Genomic DNA, 18,358 nt, shown 5'->3' with positions numbered 1-18,358 from the left:
CTAGGTATACAGGAATTTAAAAAATGCCGAGTTTAAACTGTAAGTTAGGCTGAGTTAAGGTTTCTTATTAGATGGGTGTGAAGAAGTCAGTGGGAGACAGTTCTTACACTAAGCTGAGGAAATAGCTGTGTTGAAAAAAGAGTAGTTTGAGTATAATTTTGTGACAAAATGGAGATGTTTGGAGTAGTGGACTGCTTAGTGAAGAATGATGAGATTATAGATAAGGACAAGAATAGAAGAAATCTTTCTTTGTGAGATAAAAATTCATGCACAAGAAACAAAGAGTTAGTGAGTGCATTTACAGGTTGTCGTTTCCAGGAATTCCCAGACTTAGCTGTCATTCCCTGGATCCTCAAATTTCTACCAGACATTAGGATTCAGATTGAGTCCTATTTAGTTTGGCAGTCAATTCAAGCCAGAACTTGGGCTGATTTGAAGCTGCAACATAGCATGCTATCCAAGGATGAAGAATATAGTTAAATGATATTGATAATGGCAGCCATTTATTGAGCATTTTAGTGCTCAGCCTTTTCCAAGGCCCATTATATAGTTGTCTCTAATCTTTCTATAAGCAACAGTGCCAGACAGGTGATTTTTTTTTTGTTTCCATTTAACAGATTGAGAAACTGCCCAAGTTCTGGAAGGTTATAGTTACTCACCCAGAGTTAACCAGCTAACAGTAGGAATGGGCTCAAACCCAGGCTTGACACCACAGTACATTCTCTTTCCTGCCATCACCCTGCTCCTTGTTGGAGTGTAGGTATGGTTCCTGGGGCAGGCAGGTTGGCATCTTAGGAGGCAAAACGAACACTTCAAAGGCAGTAAAGCAGGTGTTTCATGTTTGCTATTAATAAAAGAATGACAAGAAGTGAATCTGGGTAGGTTTTGTTCAGAGAAGCTTTTTCGATAATGGCAGTTGAGATCCTGGGTCAGGTATATAACTTCCTAGTTGTTTTCCTTCTATAGAAAAATCTAATTTCATTATATGTATTTTATTTCAGTTTACAGTTCTGTCTCAAGGATTGAAGTGTTTAATCCTATGAAGTGCATCAGTTATGAGACATTTCATTTGCATGTAGAGTTGAAACTGAAATTGTAACAATTTGAACGCATTATCTACATTTGGCGGAAACTTCAGTGTGAATGAATTTGCAGGTTTTCAGAAATGTGGATATGGCCTAAGCCAAGTATTTTCTCTTGAAATTTTGCCTGGGTGCTACATTTTTAAAATGGGACCTCCATTTTAAAAACTTCTTATCTTGTTAGCACAGTTCAATTCTTGTATGTATGTGTAGTTTTACTGTTTAAAAAAAAGAAATTATCTGAACCTAGTGGCACATGCCTGTAATCCCAGCTACTTCGGAGGCTGAGGCAAGAGGATCACAAGTTTCATGCCAACCTGGGCAAATTAATAAGACCTGTCTTAAAATATAAAACAGAAAGGGCTAGGGATACAGCTCAGTGGTAGAGTGCCTCTGGGTTGGATCTCTAGTACCACAAAAAGAAAAAAGGAAAAAGAAAAAATTGAGATGAGCTAGAAGGACTTAATGAAATTATCAAGAATTAATGCACAAAGGCCATACCTTTTAACTTTAAACTACAAAATTTCTTTTATCCATTTGGCATGTGTATTCTTTCCCCTTTCCTGTTTTGAATGGAGCTGAAAATAACATGGTTGATTTTGCTTTAAAGGAAAATGACTCATTTTTTTTCGTGTGTGTGTTCAGCATTTCATTTCCCAGAGATGTGTTTCTCTTTCATATGGCACAGTAGTTTGGGATTTTGGTCTCCTTTTCACTCTACTATGAAAACTGTTATTCATGACACTATGTAGGAATTTCTAGCCATAATATTTTCCAGGTTAGGGGAAGAAAATATTTGTAGGTTTAATGTAATTTTTGCACAGTGTTCCTTTTAATCTGAATTTTCTCAGTTTAGTAGAAACCTTTCAACTTTCAATTGAAAACCATTTTAGAGGGAATAGATTAAAAACATTCACATTTTAAAAATTAAATCACTTTATAAATTTACAATATTTAGAAATGTCTTCTTTTGGTTTTTAATGGATTTTTTTTAAATGTATTTTTTATTTGTAGACAGATACAATACCTTTTTTTATTTTTATGTGGTGCTGAGGATTGAACCCCAGGGCCCCTTACATGCTATGCAAGTGCTCCACCTCTGAGCCACAACCCCAGCCCTTGAATGGGTTTTTGAAGGTGAATGTACCATATCATTCAGAGTAAAGTGAAAGAAAGCATTATATAAGCTAGCATTTGTCATCTTCATAAGTAGTAAAGTAAGTACTACCTATGGACAGTGATTCAGGAGGCTGACAGATGGGTTTTCCCTCTATAAAAGCCATCATTTGGGTGACGTAGGATCATTTACGAGTAAAGTAAGAAGTCTGCTATTTGATACACTTCTCTTTGGTTAGGAAATAAGGGAGAAAAGTTAGATTGCTACTTTAGACATTGTCAAGCCAAATTTAAAGAAATAAAATGTAGTTTAGCCTGAGACTGCACAAAGATATATTAGGTATCAATGTACACGCTGATAATCTGAGGAGTTTATTATAAGATTGGGATCAAATTACTTTTCACCAAAGAAGTAACCCTGTTTTAGAGGGTAGAGGAATAATCCTTTCTCATAACCAGAAATAGCCAAGGGCACCTCTGGTCACTACTAAGGAACATAAGCTTAGTTTCTTGATCTCATTTTTCAAGTGAAGCTATAAATCTGAAATTCTTTATAAAATTGTCCAGTTTTAAATGTTGGCCAAGAAGCTTAAAAATACTTGAAATGTCATGTGATTCAGTTAAAGTTCATTCGTAGACTGGCAGTTGATGACATCTTAACCATGTCCTTAGCTTTTGCTGGTACACCTTAAAAGAGATTCTTCTGTATCCTGGCCCCTACTGCCTGCCTGCCCCTCTGTTATTGGAAACCGCTGGTAAGTTCATCATAGTTCTTAGTGCCTCATGAAAGTTTAATATTGTCAGTGTGGCCATTATGCTACATTGCTAAGTAGAATCATACATAGGTAAGCAGTATTTTCAAAGTGTAAGACTAAACCAATGGGTTTTAGTGCAATAGTACAAAAAGTTTATTAATAGGGTTTCAGATTCTACTTTGCAACCAGCCTTTAGAAAACTGTGACTTATTGAATTTTGATGTAGTATCAGGGAATATCTTTAATTTGAAAATCATTTTGAAAGCGCACAACCAGGAGGTTATTTTGGTTGACATTTGGGGCTGTTTTAGTAAGAAGAATAAATAAGTAAACCCCCCCACATTGATTTGTTGAGGCTGGCTTGGACATCATAGTGAGGTCCCTGTCTCGAAAAATAAAATTAAATATTCCTCCCTTTTCCAACAACTTATTTATGTAGGGCCAACTTTTCTTTACACTTAGTTGTTGTTATTACTTTGTACCGGAGTTGAATCCAGAGCCTTGTCATTCTAAGCATGCACTTAGAACTGATCTGTACCCCAGCCCCGTATCAGATACTTTAACCAAAACAACGTACTATGGTAGATTGAATGCAAAAACAAACCTCAGAGAATTTGACCAATTTAAGCCTAATAACAAAGAGGTTTGCAAAAGCAGTTCTCTTACCAGTTTTTATGATTTTTTTAAAATAGTTGTTTTTTAAAGGGTTATAATTTATGTCAATATATAACAAGCTTATTTTTTAAACATTTTTCGGTTTTTAGTTTTAATATTAAATATGTGACCCACATAAACAAAAGTTTCTTGGGTATTCAGTAATTTTTTAATATAAACGGTCCTGATATCAAGAAGTTTGAGAGTTGCTAAAGTACATCATGAGGAGTGGGGAGGGGAAGCTGTTGAAAAGGCTGTTAAAATATTATATGCATTTTTCACCCCAGAACCAGAGACTCTGCTTTACCTGTAGAGAAAACCCTTCTACAGGAGATACAAATAAACAAATCCTTTTAGTCTGCTTTCTTTTTTCTTCCTTTCTTTTGGGGTGGTGTTAGTAATAACATTTTTAGTTCCGATTTGACCATTGCAGTAACTCATTTGGTTCCTTTCCTGCCCTTTGGGTGGGGGTGTGTATGTATACACACTGGGGATTGAACCCATCGGTGCTGTACCATTGAGCTATATATCCAGATCTTTTATTTTTTTGAGGCAGGGTTTTGCCAAGTTGCCAGAATGACCTTGAACTTGTGATTGTTTTACTTCAACCTCCTGAGTCGTTGGTATTATAGGTGGGCACCACTGAGCTCAGCTTCATTGGTTCCTTAATGTTAAACTTTGAAGTTTTCTGTTATTAGCTGTGACGTGAGACAAAAGTAAGGGGAAAGTGGAGAATTTTAAATACAGCTAAATAGATAATCTCAGATTGGTTTTCCTACCTTTTTGGTGTGAAATGAATTGTAGTGAGTGATTTTTTTTTTTTTTTAAACTGTGTGTGTGGTTAAAATTACAGTACTGCCTCTCCTTATTTTTCTATCCCTAATTTACTGTTCCATGAAATTCTGAAAATGAGAAACCAACAATTAGGGTTAAATTCAGATATAGCCATTGCAAATTGGCTTTCTAAAAATGTGTCTGAAATAGAATGTGATTCAGATTCCACATATACAGTGAGTGTTTCATACTTGAAGAGATGAAGAGAATCATTCCTAGCGTGTCGGGGCTTCTTGCTTTGATGAGGCAACCCAGAAGGTTGGTGTGACTCTTAAGAGCACATTGGCATCCCATTCACACCCCAATATCCTGAGTGTGTGTGTGAGAATGATTAGAATCTGGTTGGTGTATTATCCTCCTAGAGGTATGGGATAATCCTTGCAGGCTCTTTGCCAACCTCAGTCCCATGGGTCAAGGGAGTGCCTAAGTCACAATACAGAGTGCATAGGGGGAAAGGCTTTATTCCTTTCACCCAAAATCCCATCCACAGTGCAGCATGAGGAGGATACTTAGTGATTCCCCTCCATTGTATACTAAAGACCCCAAGAGGACATACCCATGAGTTTACTTCAGGTGATTTGCCATTGGTTGTTCCAGAACTGTGTGAAAAGGAATTTGGGGTTGGATATCCTCTCTGGAATGGATTGAACAAGTTAACTCTAGGCTCTCAGTTTCCTGGGGGAGGGGTGTGGTGGTGTTGGCGTGGGGATGTGCCTACTAGATGCTCACACAAGTTAATAACCCATGTCAAAATGCCCCCTGCAGTTTGGCCCAAAGTAGAGGCTTTTCTTCCAGTGATAACAGCTGTCAGTTGGTGCGACCTTAGTGTGGTAGTTTGAGCTTAATGGTTACCAATGTGAATATGTGTTGGCATGTGAAGAGGTGGCATATAGTGTATATAGGATGATAGAGTAGTTGTATAAAAGAACAGTGTATGAAAGTTGAGGACTGACTAAACTTAGAAAAGTGCACAGGGATACAGTGGAAACATTGAGTTCTGTGATGAGAGATGGGTATGGGACCTGTCTTTACCATTTATCTATTAGCACAGTTGTTCCACAATTTTGAAGTTATATAGTTTCTCATATTTAGAGCCTAAATCTTTTGAGAAACACCAGAAATAGTCCTACAGTATTGCTTTTTCTACGAAAATATACGTGGGCACAGATTTTTAATGAGTATTGTATTTGGGTTTTGACAGTATCTGTCTTCTGACACCAATAATAGGATTGAATTTTAAGGCATTTTTTGTAAGAGTCTGTGATTTAATATTGCAGATTACCTTTACTGACTTATTGTCTTTGTTTTTTGTATGATTTATTAAATCCTTTACTCCAAAATAAAATTACTTGGTTAGATAAAAGTTATTACTTTGATAGATGGGTATGCAGAGGTTGGGGTGGGGTCATTTTAAAGTTGGTTTGCTAAGGTGATTATTAAGTAAGTGGCGAGTTACTGAATGTTCTTTCCATGTTGACTGATCTTCTAAATATGGGCAACTATCCTGAAAGAGATCTGTATATTTACTTGAGATGAAAGACCTAGGGAATTAGTTTTGTTGAGATGAAGGAGGAACCTTTTATGCTTCTGAAATGTGTTGTATACAAATAACTCACATTTTTGACCCTTGGACCTGTATGTACAGAAGTGGAGGGATAGGGGAAAACCTGGCAAATCTTTGCTTAGAGACAGAAACACAGATGACTAGGATGTAAAGTGATCTGAAATAAGACAGCAACTGTAGACTTCTGCAGAAAGAAAGTAGGACCATCAAGAAAAGTTCATGGATAGGTAGCATTTTAACTGGGCATGCATTAAGTAGGAATGAAACTGAAGAAATGTATTGGTGGCAGATTGTGCCACTTCCACCATTAGAGGTGATTGCTGATAAATGAGCAGATGTGTCTTGTGTTAAAAGTCCTGATATATGAAAGTCATCACTTTGTATATGGTGGGATGTGAAGAATATCTTTCTGTTCTTGAGGATTTAAATAAACCTAAAAACTTTTTTTTTTTTTTTTTTTAAAGAAGTTAGGCAAGAAAGATCCATTAGACTTTAATCCAGTTTAGATATGTGCCTGAACATGCAGGCATGTTATGTGGTAGGTGGTAGGCAGAGGATTTTAAAACTGAAGTTGCTGCACTAAGTGGTATTGCCAATTGAGAATGAGGGCAAAGATGAATGATCTTTGAGATTGTAATGCTAAATTTGGAGAAAATGAGATTGAAATCGCAGGCGTTTTCAAGAGTAGCAGTGAAATACATTAGCTTCTAGCAGGTACCATTCTACTTTTCCTATTTCCACATCAGTTTGCTGTTTCTTTACGTTGCTGCTTTAAAAAAATTCTAGTCTTTGGATCTGTAAGATGATCTGTAAATCTAAAGGAGCAAAATAGGTTATTCAGACAGAATATGGAATACATCTTTGCTGTTGGAGTATTAAGGATTCAGCAGCTTACATTGTTATTTGTGTGTTACAGGCACCTTACAAAGACTTGCATGTCTGTCCTTGAATGAGATTAAAGGATGAGTTATCAGATTATTTGTAATGTTATGTTGTTCCATGTTAAGATTTATTTGGAAATGAAATTTGGTGAGCCACTAGCTGGTTGTCATTTTAAGATAGAAAACTTGTTAATATTGCCAGGAGAAGAAATCTTCTTAATAACTTTTTTTACATCAGAAGCTGATGAAGGAAGATTCTTTAAAGTGAATGAGTGTTCAATAATTACATAAATACATTCAGTAACTTAGTAAATTTAAACACTTGTGCTCATCGGCCTTTGGTAATTCTGTGATTAGGGTGTCTGCTGTGTATAAGAGAAGCATATACTCCTTAATATAGTTCACTCTGCCTCAAGGCTTTGTGACTGTTACCTGGATCCATGTAAAATAATTTGTTAGGGACCAGTTTAATCATAACTATCTGAAAATTTGAACGAATGATAACATTTTACGTAAATTTTGGGATTGAATTAAGAATTTTTTTTATATTTGAGGAAACATTCTAGATAGGCATATAAAATCCGTTAGCATATGAAAGTTTCAGATGGGTCAGTAAAATTGACTATTAGAGAGTAAGTATTTCTGGATAAATATTATATATATACCTCCCACTGGTGCGATTACTTTTCATACAGTGATAAGGATTTTGAGACTGAAAAGATCCAAAGATAACTACTAGTCCTTCCTCATATAGGTATTGTTTCCAGTGCAAATTGGTGTACATTTCAGATAGGGTTAGGTCATTACAATTTTGAAAACAGAAACCTTTTTCACTATCTCCTTACTATCCTGGCTTTGCTGTTGATGTCTTATTAGTTTGTAGCATTTGATATTCTCAAAACTTTTCTTAGTTTTGTAAATATATCTTCCTGGAATGATATTTGAAGCCAAGGAAGAAGCATCTAATTCTTAGTCTCAGTTATTGTTCATTTTGAAAAAAAATGGGGAGTGGGAGGGGTTAGTGTTAGGGTTAGAGTTAGGGTTAGGGAGGGGGGCAAGAATGGAGGAAGGAAGGACTGTATAGAGGGAGGGGTGGGGGAAGGGAAAAAATAACAGAATGAATCAAACAACATTACTCTGTAAATTTATGATTACACAAATGGTATGCCTTTACGCCATGTACAGAGAAACAACATGTATCCCATTTGTTTACAATAAAAAAAAACAAAAATAAAACTTTTGTCCCCTTTACTCCCTACCCTATATACTTTATCCCTAACCTATATACTTTATGAAAATTCTAGAGATAAGCTTTGGGCTAATAAAAAAGGAATAGAAATGAATAGGGTTTGTTGTAGTCTAGTGAACAGATACCTTCTGAGTGTGTCACTACTGGTTTTTGGGAAGTAAATCTTTCTCAAACTCGGGCTCTAGTCTGATGAAAAGTTTTGTAAACTGCTCATAGTAAATTTGTGCCCAAGGAAGTGAGAGTTCCTACCTCTCAGGTCTTTGAAGTGTACTGGTACTCTCTTAAACACAACCCTCTGTTTATTTTCTCCTCATTTTCTAATCAGCCTTCTCTCAGAGCTCATGAGTTTCACAAGGCATTACTCTGTTTTGAAACAGAGAAGTGTCCTTGTAAATGAGCAAACAAATTTGTTGTGAAAGCACAACTTTTTAGGATCAATAAAAACATGAAAGTGTTAATGAAAGTGAATGCAGCACTGAGCTACAAAAAGAAAATGTATTATGGGGACCAAAGCACACACAATCAGATGCTATTCTTTAGGAGTGAGAATAAAGTCACCAGTGAGTATTTTACAAAGGAAATCACCTGCGACATTACTTGAAAGTTGTTCTAGCTGCCAAATGTGATTTGGTGTTGGATTTTGGTAGGTTTTTTTGTTTGAAAAAGATGCTCCTCAGTAGTGAATAGAGAGGATAGAATTTATAAGAATTTATAAGATAAAGTTAAAAGACTGCTGACTCATCCTTAGAATCTTACTGAAATAATTAGGTTATTTGTCCATAGGTAGATGATTTGTGGCAGTTTTAAAATCCTAAACTGTACAAGATTAGAGTTTGACTTCACTTTTGTCTTTTTTTTTTTTTTTTTTTTTTTTGTGGTGCTGGGGATCGAAGCCAGGGCCTTATGCTTGCAAGCCAAGCACTCTACCAACTGAGCTATATCCCCAGCCCACTTTTGTCATTCTTCCTGTTGATATAATGTTCTGATTTTTTTCTCATTGTTTTCTAAAATTTTCAGTTTATAAGAATTGTTTGTGGACTGGGGTTATAGCTCAGTGGTAGAGTGCTTGCCTCGCATATATGAGGCACTGGTTTCAATCCTCAGCACCACATGTATAAATAAAGGTATTGTGTCCATCTAGAACTAGAAATTTAAAAAAAAAATAGAAAAAAGAATTATTTGTACAAATATTTTTAAAAGATCAGGCAGTTGTTTTGGTGACTTAATAGAGAATTAAACCTTTAAAATCATTTTATTAATCTTAACATCCTATAATTGCTCCCTTAGCTTAACAAAGTACCTGGTTTAAGTTATCTGAGTCTTACAGTGTTTTATATGAATTTAAGACTATTTTCTTGAGGAAAAAAAGTAAAATCATAATAGACAATACAAATTAATCTCTTTGTTGTATAGCCTTTTGAGGTTTTTCTAAGCATCTTTAATACTCTTTTAGAAATGGGGTGGGTTATTCTTGCCCTATATAGATAAGGATATTGAGTCTCTCATTTGTTTAGTTTTGTGCCATAAATCCCTTTAAGAACTGAGCTTTAGTCAGTTAGACTTTTGGATGTTTTTCTACCCCATTATTATTAAATTCTTAAAGGATCTGCACTTCCCAAGTGTTTTCATTTGGTGATATTCATGTACATTCAAGAATTTCATGGCAGCTGAATACAGTCAGGGGTGCACATCTATAATCCCAGCTACTCTAGAGGCCGAGGCAGGAGGATTGCAAGTTCTAGGCCAATTGCTGCAATTTAGCATGGCAAGTCCTTAAGCAACTTAGTGAGATCCTATCTCAAAATACAAAATAAAAAGGACTGAGTGTGTAGCTCAGTGGTAAAGAGCCCCAAAATGAACAAACAAACTAACTCCCAAACCATGAAAATATAAAGGATTGGGAATGTAGCTCTGTGGTAGAACACCCCCCTGATTTCTTTTCCCAGTAGAAAAAAACAAAACAAAATGCAACACAGAAACAAAATAAAGCTCTTTTGGCACAGATATCAGTTTTATTTATTTATCTATTTATTTTTTAATTCGCTTTCCATTGGGTGTTGGTTTAAGTACCAGATCTACTGCCAGTTTTTGTTAAATAAACTCTTGAAGTTTCAGTTTCTTCATCCATGGAGTAGGATTGATATGATTATTGTTATTAAAGTTGCTAAAGGGGTAGAAGAGGAAGGGACCTTCAGTCTCTCTCCCTTTTTTTTGGGGGGGGGGCAAAAGTTTTAAAAGAATACAAAAAGCATTTTTGCCACAGTAATTGTTTTGTGTAACTACTACTGTAAATCACCCAAATAATGGTACAAGTATCTGTCAGACTATTGTGTTTACAGAGGATTTGTACATGTAGTTTATTAACTTTTTTTTTTTTTTTTAAGGTTACGAGAAGTTTCAGAAAAACTGAACAAATATAATTTAAATAGGTAAGAATTTTAATATAGAAAGTTAGACTTTTTGTTCTTGAGTACTGGGAATTGAACCCAGGACCTCGTGCAGAGCAAGTACTTTGCTACTGAGCCACATCTCTAGTCCAAGATATTTTAATTCTTTTTCCAGGGTAATTTTTTTTTCTATTAGGAAAAGGAATTCATTAAGTAGTAGCTTAATTTGATAAAGATAAACATAATTATTATTAGATTAATATTTTACTATCGGTTTTTTATAAGGTTGGTTCATTTGAATTAGTTTTTATTCATACTGATTTTTAAACAATTTGGCATACCAAGGAGTTAAAGTGATTATGGGGACATCATAATTATTTTTAAATGGTTGCTTTAACATAATCTTGATGTTAATTTTTTAAAAGTAGATTTTGCCAGTTATTTTCCCTCTTGTTAATGGATTTTTAAAAAATCGTAAAATGTATTTACCATTTAAAAAAATAATTTTACTTACATACTTTTTGTTTGTTTTTTTTGTTCCCCAGCCATCCCCCTTTGAATGTATTGGAGCAGGCCACTATTAAACAGTGTGTGGTGGGACCAAATCATGCTGCCTTTCTTCTTGAGGTAAATTGTTTACTTTAAGGTGGAGAAAAGAAAAATAAACAGTTACAACACAACTCTGTATCATTTCTTCCTTTTTAACCAAGGAAGGAGCTACTAGATACTTTGAATATCACCCAGTTCTCTTTCCTTCTCCTTTAAATTGTCTGGCCTGGAGAAGGTTTAAATGATTTATTAGGGTTTGAAACTAGTTAGTTACATAATGGGGAGGCTCTTAATATCTCCTCACTTCCTCCCTTTAAATTCCATCAGATTGAGATGTTTTAAATTATTTTCTGTTGGTTTCTTGATTATGTGTCAATTTTCCCAACTCTCCCTTGTGGAAGGGAGTATATTGGTTATCTTCTGAATTTAATAGGCACAGAATCTGTTCAATAAATTCAAATTTAAGTGCATGTTTTTACTTGATGAATTTCTTCTATTTTCTTTGCTTTTAGGATGGTAGAGTTTGCAGGATTGGTTTTTCAGTGCAGCCAGACAGATTGGAATTGGGTAAACCGGATAATAATGATGGGTAAGACATTATGTCCTTTGTATATATGTATATATTATTATTATTATTTTTGTGGGTGTTAGAGATTGAATTCGGGGCCTTATGCGTGTTAGACAAGCACTCTGATATTGAGCTATGTCTCCTTCCCATGTTTTATTCAATACAGTATGTATGTAGTGTTTAGAAGGTATTAAACCCATGTTTTGATTTTGAATATTCTCAAATTTTAAAAAAATACAGCACAGAAAATCAGATACTCAAAGTAAATGGTAAAGTTGATACTTCAGTTTTAAATTCAAGCAAGTGATTTGTAGTTTAAATATTAAAATTAGTGGAGGAATCAATGATCACATTATAGGAATAGTTTACTGGAAGAATATTACATATTTGGTGGGTTCCAAGTCTAATCTACTCTTTGAAAATGTTTTTACACATCATATATTTCTTTTTAGTATTTCCAAACCAGATAATTCAATTTGAGTGCAAAAGGAGTCTTTAGAATTTTGGTCTTTAAAAATTATAGCATATACAAAGGATGCTAGATATAATGTATGATGAATTTCAGCTGATCCACTTTTAAGGAAAATATCATTAATTTGAAAAATCTAAAGAGCAATTTATCATTCAACATTCATTTGTAATTGAAATGCAATAAGGTTTTTTCAGCTAGGAACACTGAACTGTTATGAGACTACAAATTAGATTTGCTCTTTGATATGAAGTACAAATTTTAAATAGGCTTAAGTATGGAATTAAGTAGATATTTTACTATAAGAAGTCCCAGAGCAGTTTAGTCTTGGAATTCCAAGTGTGTTCTTCAGCATTTTGTGACTGTGAAGTAATTATTCTGTCTCTTATTTTTTCCTAGGTCAAAGTTGAACAGCAACTCGGGGGCAGGGAGGACTTCCAGGCCTGGTAGGACAAGTGACTCCCCTTGGTTTCTCTCAGGTTCTGAGACTCTGGGCAGGCTGGCAGGCAACACCCTGGGGTAAGTTGTGGTTGGCCGAAGGCATCCACTGATCTGTACCATTGTCCTGTGAGTGTTTTCATTGTGACTGATCATCTTCAGTGTTTTCTAGTGAGAGAGAGAGAGAGAGAGAGAGAGGAAGCTCCCCTGAACTTTGGGTGGGGAGCTCGTGTTGCTGATGGTGAGCCACCATGATAAACACAACCCACCCAGGCTAATTCTAATTAACCTGGGTTCTTGACCTGTTAAACATGTAAAGAGGTTTACATGTGTTTAGTCACTTATACCATTTGTCTCATTTAGAATTTTTAAATGACCCCATCTTTAGTCATCTCTTGTGACTTATTTTGGGGTTGAATCTGGTAGTTTCTAATTTTAAACTAGATACTCAACTCTTCTACCACTTTATCTAAAGCTTATGTATTATTAAAGAAAACATGTACAAATTCAAAGCCAGCTACTTTTATACATTTTAATGTACCTTGATTCTTGAATGGCCAGATTTTCTGAAAGTACCTGGTTAATAATTTGGTAATGCCAGTTCATGCAAATTGCATTTGTTCAAAGGCCAATCAGAGAAAGATTACTAGAAGCCATTTAAATTGTTTCAAAATATAATTAAGGGTAGGAATTTTTTTTTTCACTGTGACTTTGTAGGTGAAATAAAAGATTTAAAAATTGAGATCCCAAAATGCTTACTTTCTTTACTTTTGTGTTTTTTTTAACTGAACTAAATTTATTTTGAGTGGGAGCAAGGTCATCTAGTTAAGTGCATTATTTAGGTCATTCTCTGCATCCCTTAGCTTATTGATAGGAAATATAGTTGCAGTCTTTATTAAAATAGTATGTATCTCATTTTATCTTTTTTTTTTTTTTTTGCCATTTAGAAAGCTTATATGAAACTTTTGGTTATAATATTTGATTTTTTTTCTTTTTTTATTATGTAAGTCACAACAGTTGCATCATTACTTGGCTGTAGGAATCATGACTTAATTGCAGAGTAAATGTCAGAAAATTTTGTTGCCAAAAAAAAAAAAAAAAGAGGGGCGGCGGGGGCGGGGTCAAAAAAATTTTTTGTCGCCTTGCAAGTAATTCAAAAACAGTCCTCAGGATGATTTAGAAATTTACTGGAAGCTAAAGTGAAAACAGTTATTTTGAGATTGTATAAATAAACCACACACACATGAAAGCAACTTATTTCTTATAATTAGTGTCTCCTATATGACAAACCAAAAAAGGCAATATGTTAATTTGAAATATCACAAGTGCAGGTAAGAAAATGAATTTGCATTGTTGAGGCCATATTCATTGTCTAGGAGACCAGAGGATTTCAGTATTTGAAATCAGTACTTTCACCTGCTCATGAGATTATATATATTTATTAAATTATTTTTTAATGAACCAAAGGGAAATGAAAGAACACTTGCATCTTCCTCATTTGTGTATCCCTAAGTTCTCTTTTTAGTAAAATGGTACCGATGAATATAAACAATGAAGCCCATGTATAGCACCCTCTCAGGATCTTAGAAGAGGCCCTCTCCCTTAATAGCTGTCCTGCCCTTCTTTAAGGAAATTAATTATGGGCAACCCAAGAAAACTGCTTAAGTAGAGTTCTTGCTACCAGTCCTAATGAACTAAGTTGGAAGAGCTGGCCCATGGCATTTCTAGGTATTTTGTGTTTTTCAAGAAGTTTTTTGTTGTTGTTGTTTTTAATGCCTGCTTTTGGAATTTCTTTATCTTCATGTTGTTGGTAACAATAGAATCATTGTTCACATATGGAAAACCAGTTTCATCAAGAATTTTAAATAACCTTATCAAGCCCATTAATTTAGGGTTGTGTTACCAGCTCTGAGGAAGGAACCTCCACCTGCCTCTCTCCTTGGTGCGGGTTGAAAGCAAACCAGACATATAGAGAAGCTTTAGCCTTTCCAGTGGCGTCCCAGACTTTATTTTGGAAGCTTAATTTAAACTGTATCTTATCGACATTCCCTAAGAGGCTGGGTGCATACTAGGGTCATACGAACAGGAAATCACCTTCAAACAGCAGTTCTTTGTTTTACATGGCCCAAAATATTCTGTAGCACCTCCATCCCTGGTCAGAGTATAATATCCAGTGACATCCAATGAAGAGAACTTTTAGGGCTGCTGAGATGCCCGTATATTTCTGTGTAATTTGAATTACAATTAAAGAATAACACAAATCAGTATCATTAATAGTATCTCTGGGTGTCAGGATCATAGATTTACTTTATTTTCTTCTTTGTACTTTTTTATATTTTAAAGTCCTTTAACAATAAAAACAAAACAATGATTTTGAGAGACAGTAGGGTATAGTGGTGCGAGCACTGACACTGGAGCCAGTCACCAGGTCCAGATCCTTGTGAAGCGCTTAGCAACTGTGTGACCATAGGCAAGGATGTTCGCTTCTGTGGCAAGATCTTCCTTATTCTGAAAGCAGAGATGATGATGATAATAGTGAGGATTTAGTAAGTTAAAATAGGTAAAGCAGTTAAAAGAATGCTGCCGTAGATACTTCATGAATGAGAATTTAAAAAAAAATTTTTCAACAATGATGACGTTTATCCAGAGGATGATATACTATTGTCTTTCATGGTACATTTCAGTCTGTATCAAAACAAAATCTCTCCAATTCGAATAATACATAAAACTAGTTTTTAATTTTCAATGTTCTATTTATAAGAAAAAGGCAATGTGGTAGTAGGTACAGTACATTAAGTAGTCTTGGAACTAATTTTGGAGAGTAGGACAGCAGCGATCAAAGAACTTTAAAACTGGAATGGGAACACCTTATTGTTGGTGTTCATTCCATTACTAAATGTGTGATCTCAGGCAAGGATTTACTTTCTCTGGTTCGTCTCAGCTTCTTAATTTGCACAGTGTCCATTCTCTCCTTTCATCTCCTTTGCTCCTTTATTGATAAGATGGAGAGAGAAGTACTGGCCATTCTAGAAGTGCAGGGGGTTGGCACTAGCATCCACATGACTCTGATGAGGGGCCTATTGCCCATGTCACATGGCAGATGACTTTGTGCAAGAGGGAGACATCACACAGCAAAAGGTTTCAGAGGTCTTAGTCCATAGACTGGCCTGTTGTGAAGCAGAACATCACAGCAGAAGATTGTGGCAGAGGAAAGTGCTCAGGATAGGACAGTCAGGAAACAGAGAGCCATTTTATCTTACTTAATTTATTTTAGTAGTGCTGGGGATAGAACCAAGGACCTTGGCCCTACTAGACAAGCACTCTTAAAACTGGACTGCATCCCCATCCCTTATATCACTTTTTAATGGTCCTGAAAATAGCATGTAATAGCAAATGAAGTTTAATTTCACTTGATAAGCCTGGAAATTTTATATTTAAGGAAGAATAGTTACTGTCTGTTACACTCTGTCAAAGAATACTTTTCCTTAAAGATAAGCATTCCTTTATCTTGGTTCAGCAAAGTATACAACCTGCAGGCCAAATACAGCCCCCATGCTTGGTGTTCAACATACCGTCTATGGCTGCCTTTCTGCTGTAATAGCAGAGATGGATAGTGGCTACTCACTGACTCGTTAGCCCACAAAGCCTAATTGTTTAGCCTTTGCCCTTTACAAAAAAGTTCGCTGATCCCTAATTTAGTTTTTCAGTAGCATTTGTTCCTAATCCTGTGTTCTTTTATTTTTAAATTTAACTTTTTATTTTGAAATAATTTAACTTTTTAAAAATTTTCAAAAATATTGCAGAGAATTAGGGTGTGTACCTTTCACTCAGCTTCCTCAGATGTGAACATCTTACGTAGTCATATTATACAAACCAAGAAATTAACATTGACCATTGCCTAAGCTGTAGAGCCTATTCACATATTGCCATTTGACCACCAATACCCTTCCTCTGATCCAGGCTTCAATACAGTCCCAGTTGGCTTTAGCTGACACCTTTATTTAGTTTCCTTCCATCTAGGATAGCTCCTCAGTCTTTGTCTTTCTAGACCCTGATGAGTTTTGAAAAGCTAGTTGAGTATATTGTGTAATAATTGGATTTTCTGTTTTCTCATAATGTATTATTGGCAAGAATGCTGAAGAAGTGGTGATGCGCCCGTCTCAGCGCATAATCCCGGGCAGTGTGTGATGTTGATGTGTCTTACTGCTGTGGATGAGATTACTTCTGATAATTTAGTTAAGCTGGTATTTGCCAACTTTCCCCACTGTGAAATTCTTGTTTTCATCTTTGTCATTATTAGGTACTTTATGGGAAGTCAATTTTTGAGAATTATAAATATATTTTTCCTCATATTTTTGCTCACTGATTTTAACATCATAGTTGCTTTTTGTCTGAATTAGTTGTTACTGTGGTGTTGACCAGCTGATTTTAAAAAATTTCCATTGTTTAGCCAGGCTTGTTTACATAAGCCTGTAATTCCAGCTGTTCCAGAAACTGAGGCAGGAGGAGTGCAAGTTTAGACCAGCCTAAAAGAGGTCTGAGGATGTAGTTCAGTGTGTGACGCCTAGGTTTAACCCCAGTACTGCTAGAAATAAAACTTTCCATTATTTCTTTTGTACTTAATGATTAGAATTTGATTGTAAGGAATAGTTTCTTTCATCTTTTTTTTTTTAATATTCTATGTTGTCTTTTTTTATTGGTTATTTATATCATTGTGGCCTCATTTGTTTTAATCCATGTTATAATCCATTAATGTTATTTATTATGTTGCTCAAATTATCCCCTAGATTCAAGTCCTCTTTTCGTAATAAATAAAGCTTTGATGGAACCAGGCTGTATGATATCAAGAATGTGTGACAAAAAGACTGAAATACAGCAGTGAAATTTTATGAATTTGCTAATAAAATATGCAACAGATATGATAAAAGAATACACTCAAGCTTGAATAAAACCTCTGTAGATGTACATCAAAGATGATTAGGACTAATTTTATGACTCTTTAAAATACAGAGAGAATCATCAGTTTTTGGAAATCCCCCTTGCCCGTATTTGACTGCATCCTTGTAACTCCCTATTTCTATCTCTTTTCCGCCCGCCCCCAGTGTACCCATCAGAACAGACTTTAAACTTTCTTTACCACTGAGTTCATAAATTTCAATATTAAGAAGTGTCGTAGTGTCCACTGACTAACTCAGAGATGGTTGTTTTTTATTTTTATTTGGGTATCTAAATGTCTATCAAGTGTATGCACTTAAGGGGTGTTTTTCTTAGCCTTTATGAAAAGTCTGTTGATGGTAAAATTGTGACCATGTTATTTTGTAAACCAAGAGAGTTGAGAGTCAAAAATTTTAATATAGTTTTTTTTTCTGTTTGTATTAATTATAATAAAATTTAAAGAAGTATGAAATTTAGATTATGTATTAAGACTCTAGGACAGGCAGATCTTGAGTCCCCAAGGGGCCTTTTTAATCACAAATGTGCCAAATACAATCTAATGTGAAAGAGACAGTCCCTGTAGATCTTGGTCTTTAACCCCTTCCTGCAGAGAGATCAGAATTGCTTGTTTTGGCTTCCAAGAGATATCCTGAATTGGGAAGTGAATTGTCTATTTGAGAGTTGCATTTGGGTTAACTGGTACTAGTTTTTTCCCCCATGATTGTGGATTATTGAGAGGTGATGATTTATTTTGAATGAGCATTATTAGGAATTATGGCAGTCCTTTTAATATTTGTATTTGTGTGTTTGCTGAGTAACAGGTTTGTATGCTTCAGATTTCTGCCTGTTTATTGTCTTCTTTATTTAATAATTACTT

The 18,358-nt window shown here is 35.1% G+C and overlaps 1 protein-coding gene across 1 annotated transcript in view; it reads left to right on the top strand.

The window, feature by feature from the left end:
• The window catches only part of LOC306643471 (E3 ubiquitin-protein ligase UBR5-like), a 174,176-nt gene that overhangs the window by 30,462 nt on the left and 125,356 nt on the right, over nucleotides 1-18,358 (top strand). Inside the window, 4 exon segments of the mRNA XM_079109617.1 lie at nucleotides 10,520-10,564; nucleotides 11,068-11,149; nucleotides 11,584-11,660; nucleotides 12,508-12,627. Coding sequence (XP_078965743.1) covers nucleotides 10,520-10,564; nucleotides 11,068-11,149; nucleotides 11,584-11,660; nucleotides 12,508-12,627 — 324 coding nt within the window.

Source organism: Sciurus vulgaris (assembly GCF_902686455.1).
Source record: "Sciurus vulgaris genome assembly, chromosome: 1".
Taxonomy (NCBI): Eukaryota; Metazoa; Chordata; class Mammalia; order Rodentia; family Sciuridae; genus Sciurus; species Sciurus vulgaris.
The sequence above is the reverse complement of the archived record's forward strand: the minus strand, read 5'-3'. Positions and strand labels throughout refer to the sequence as shown.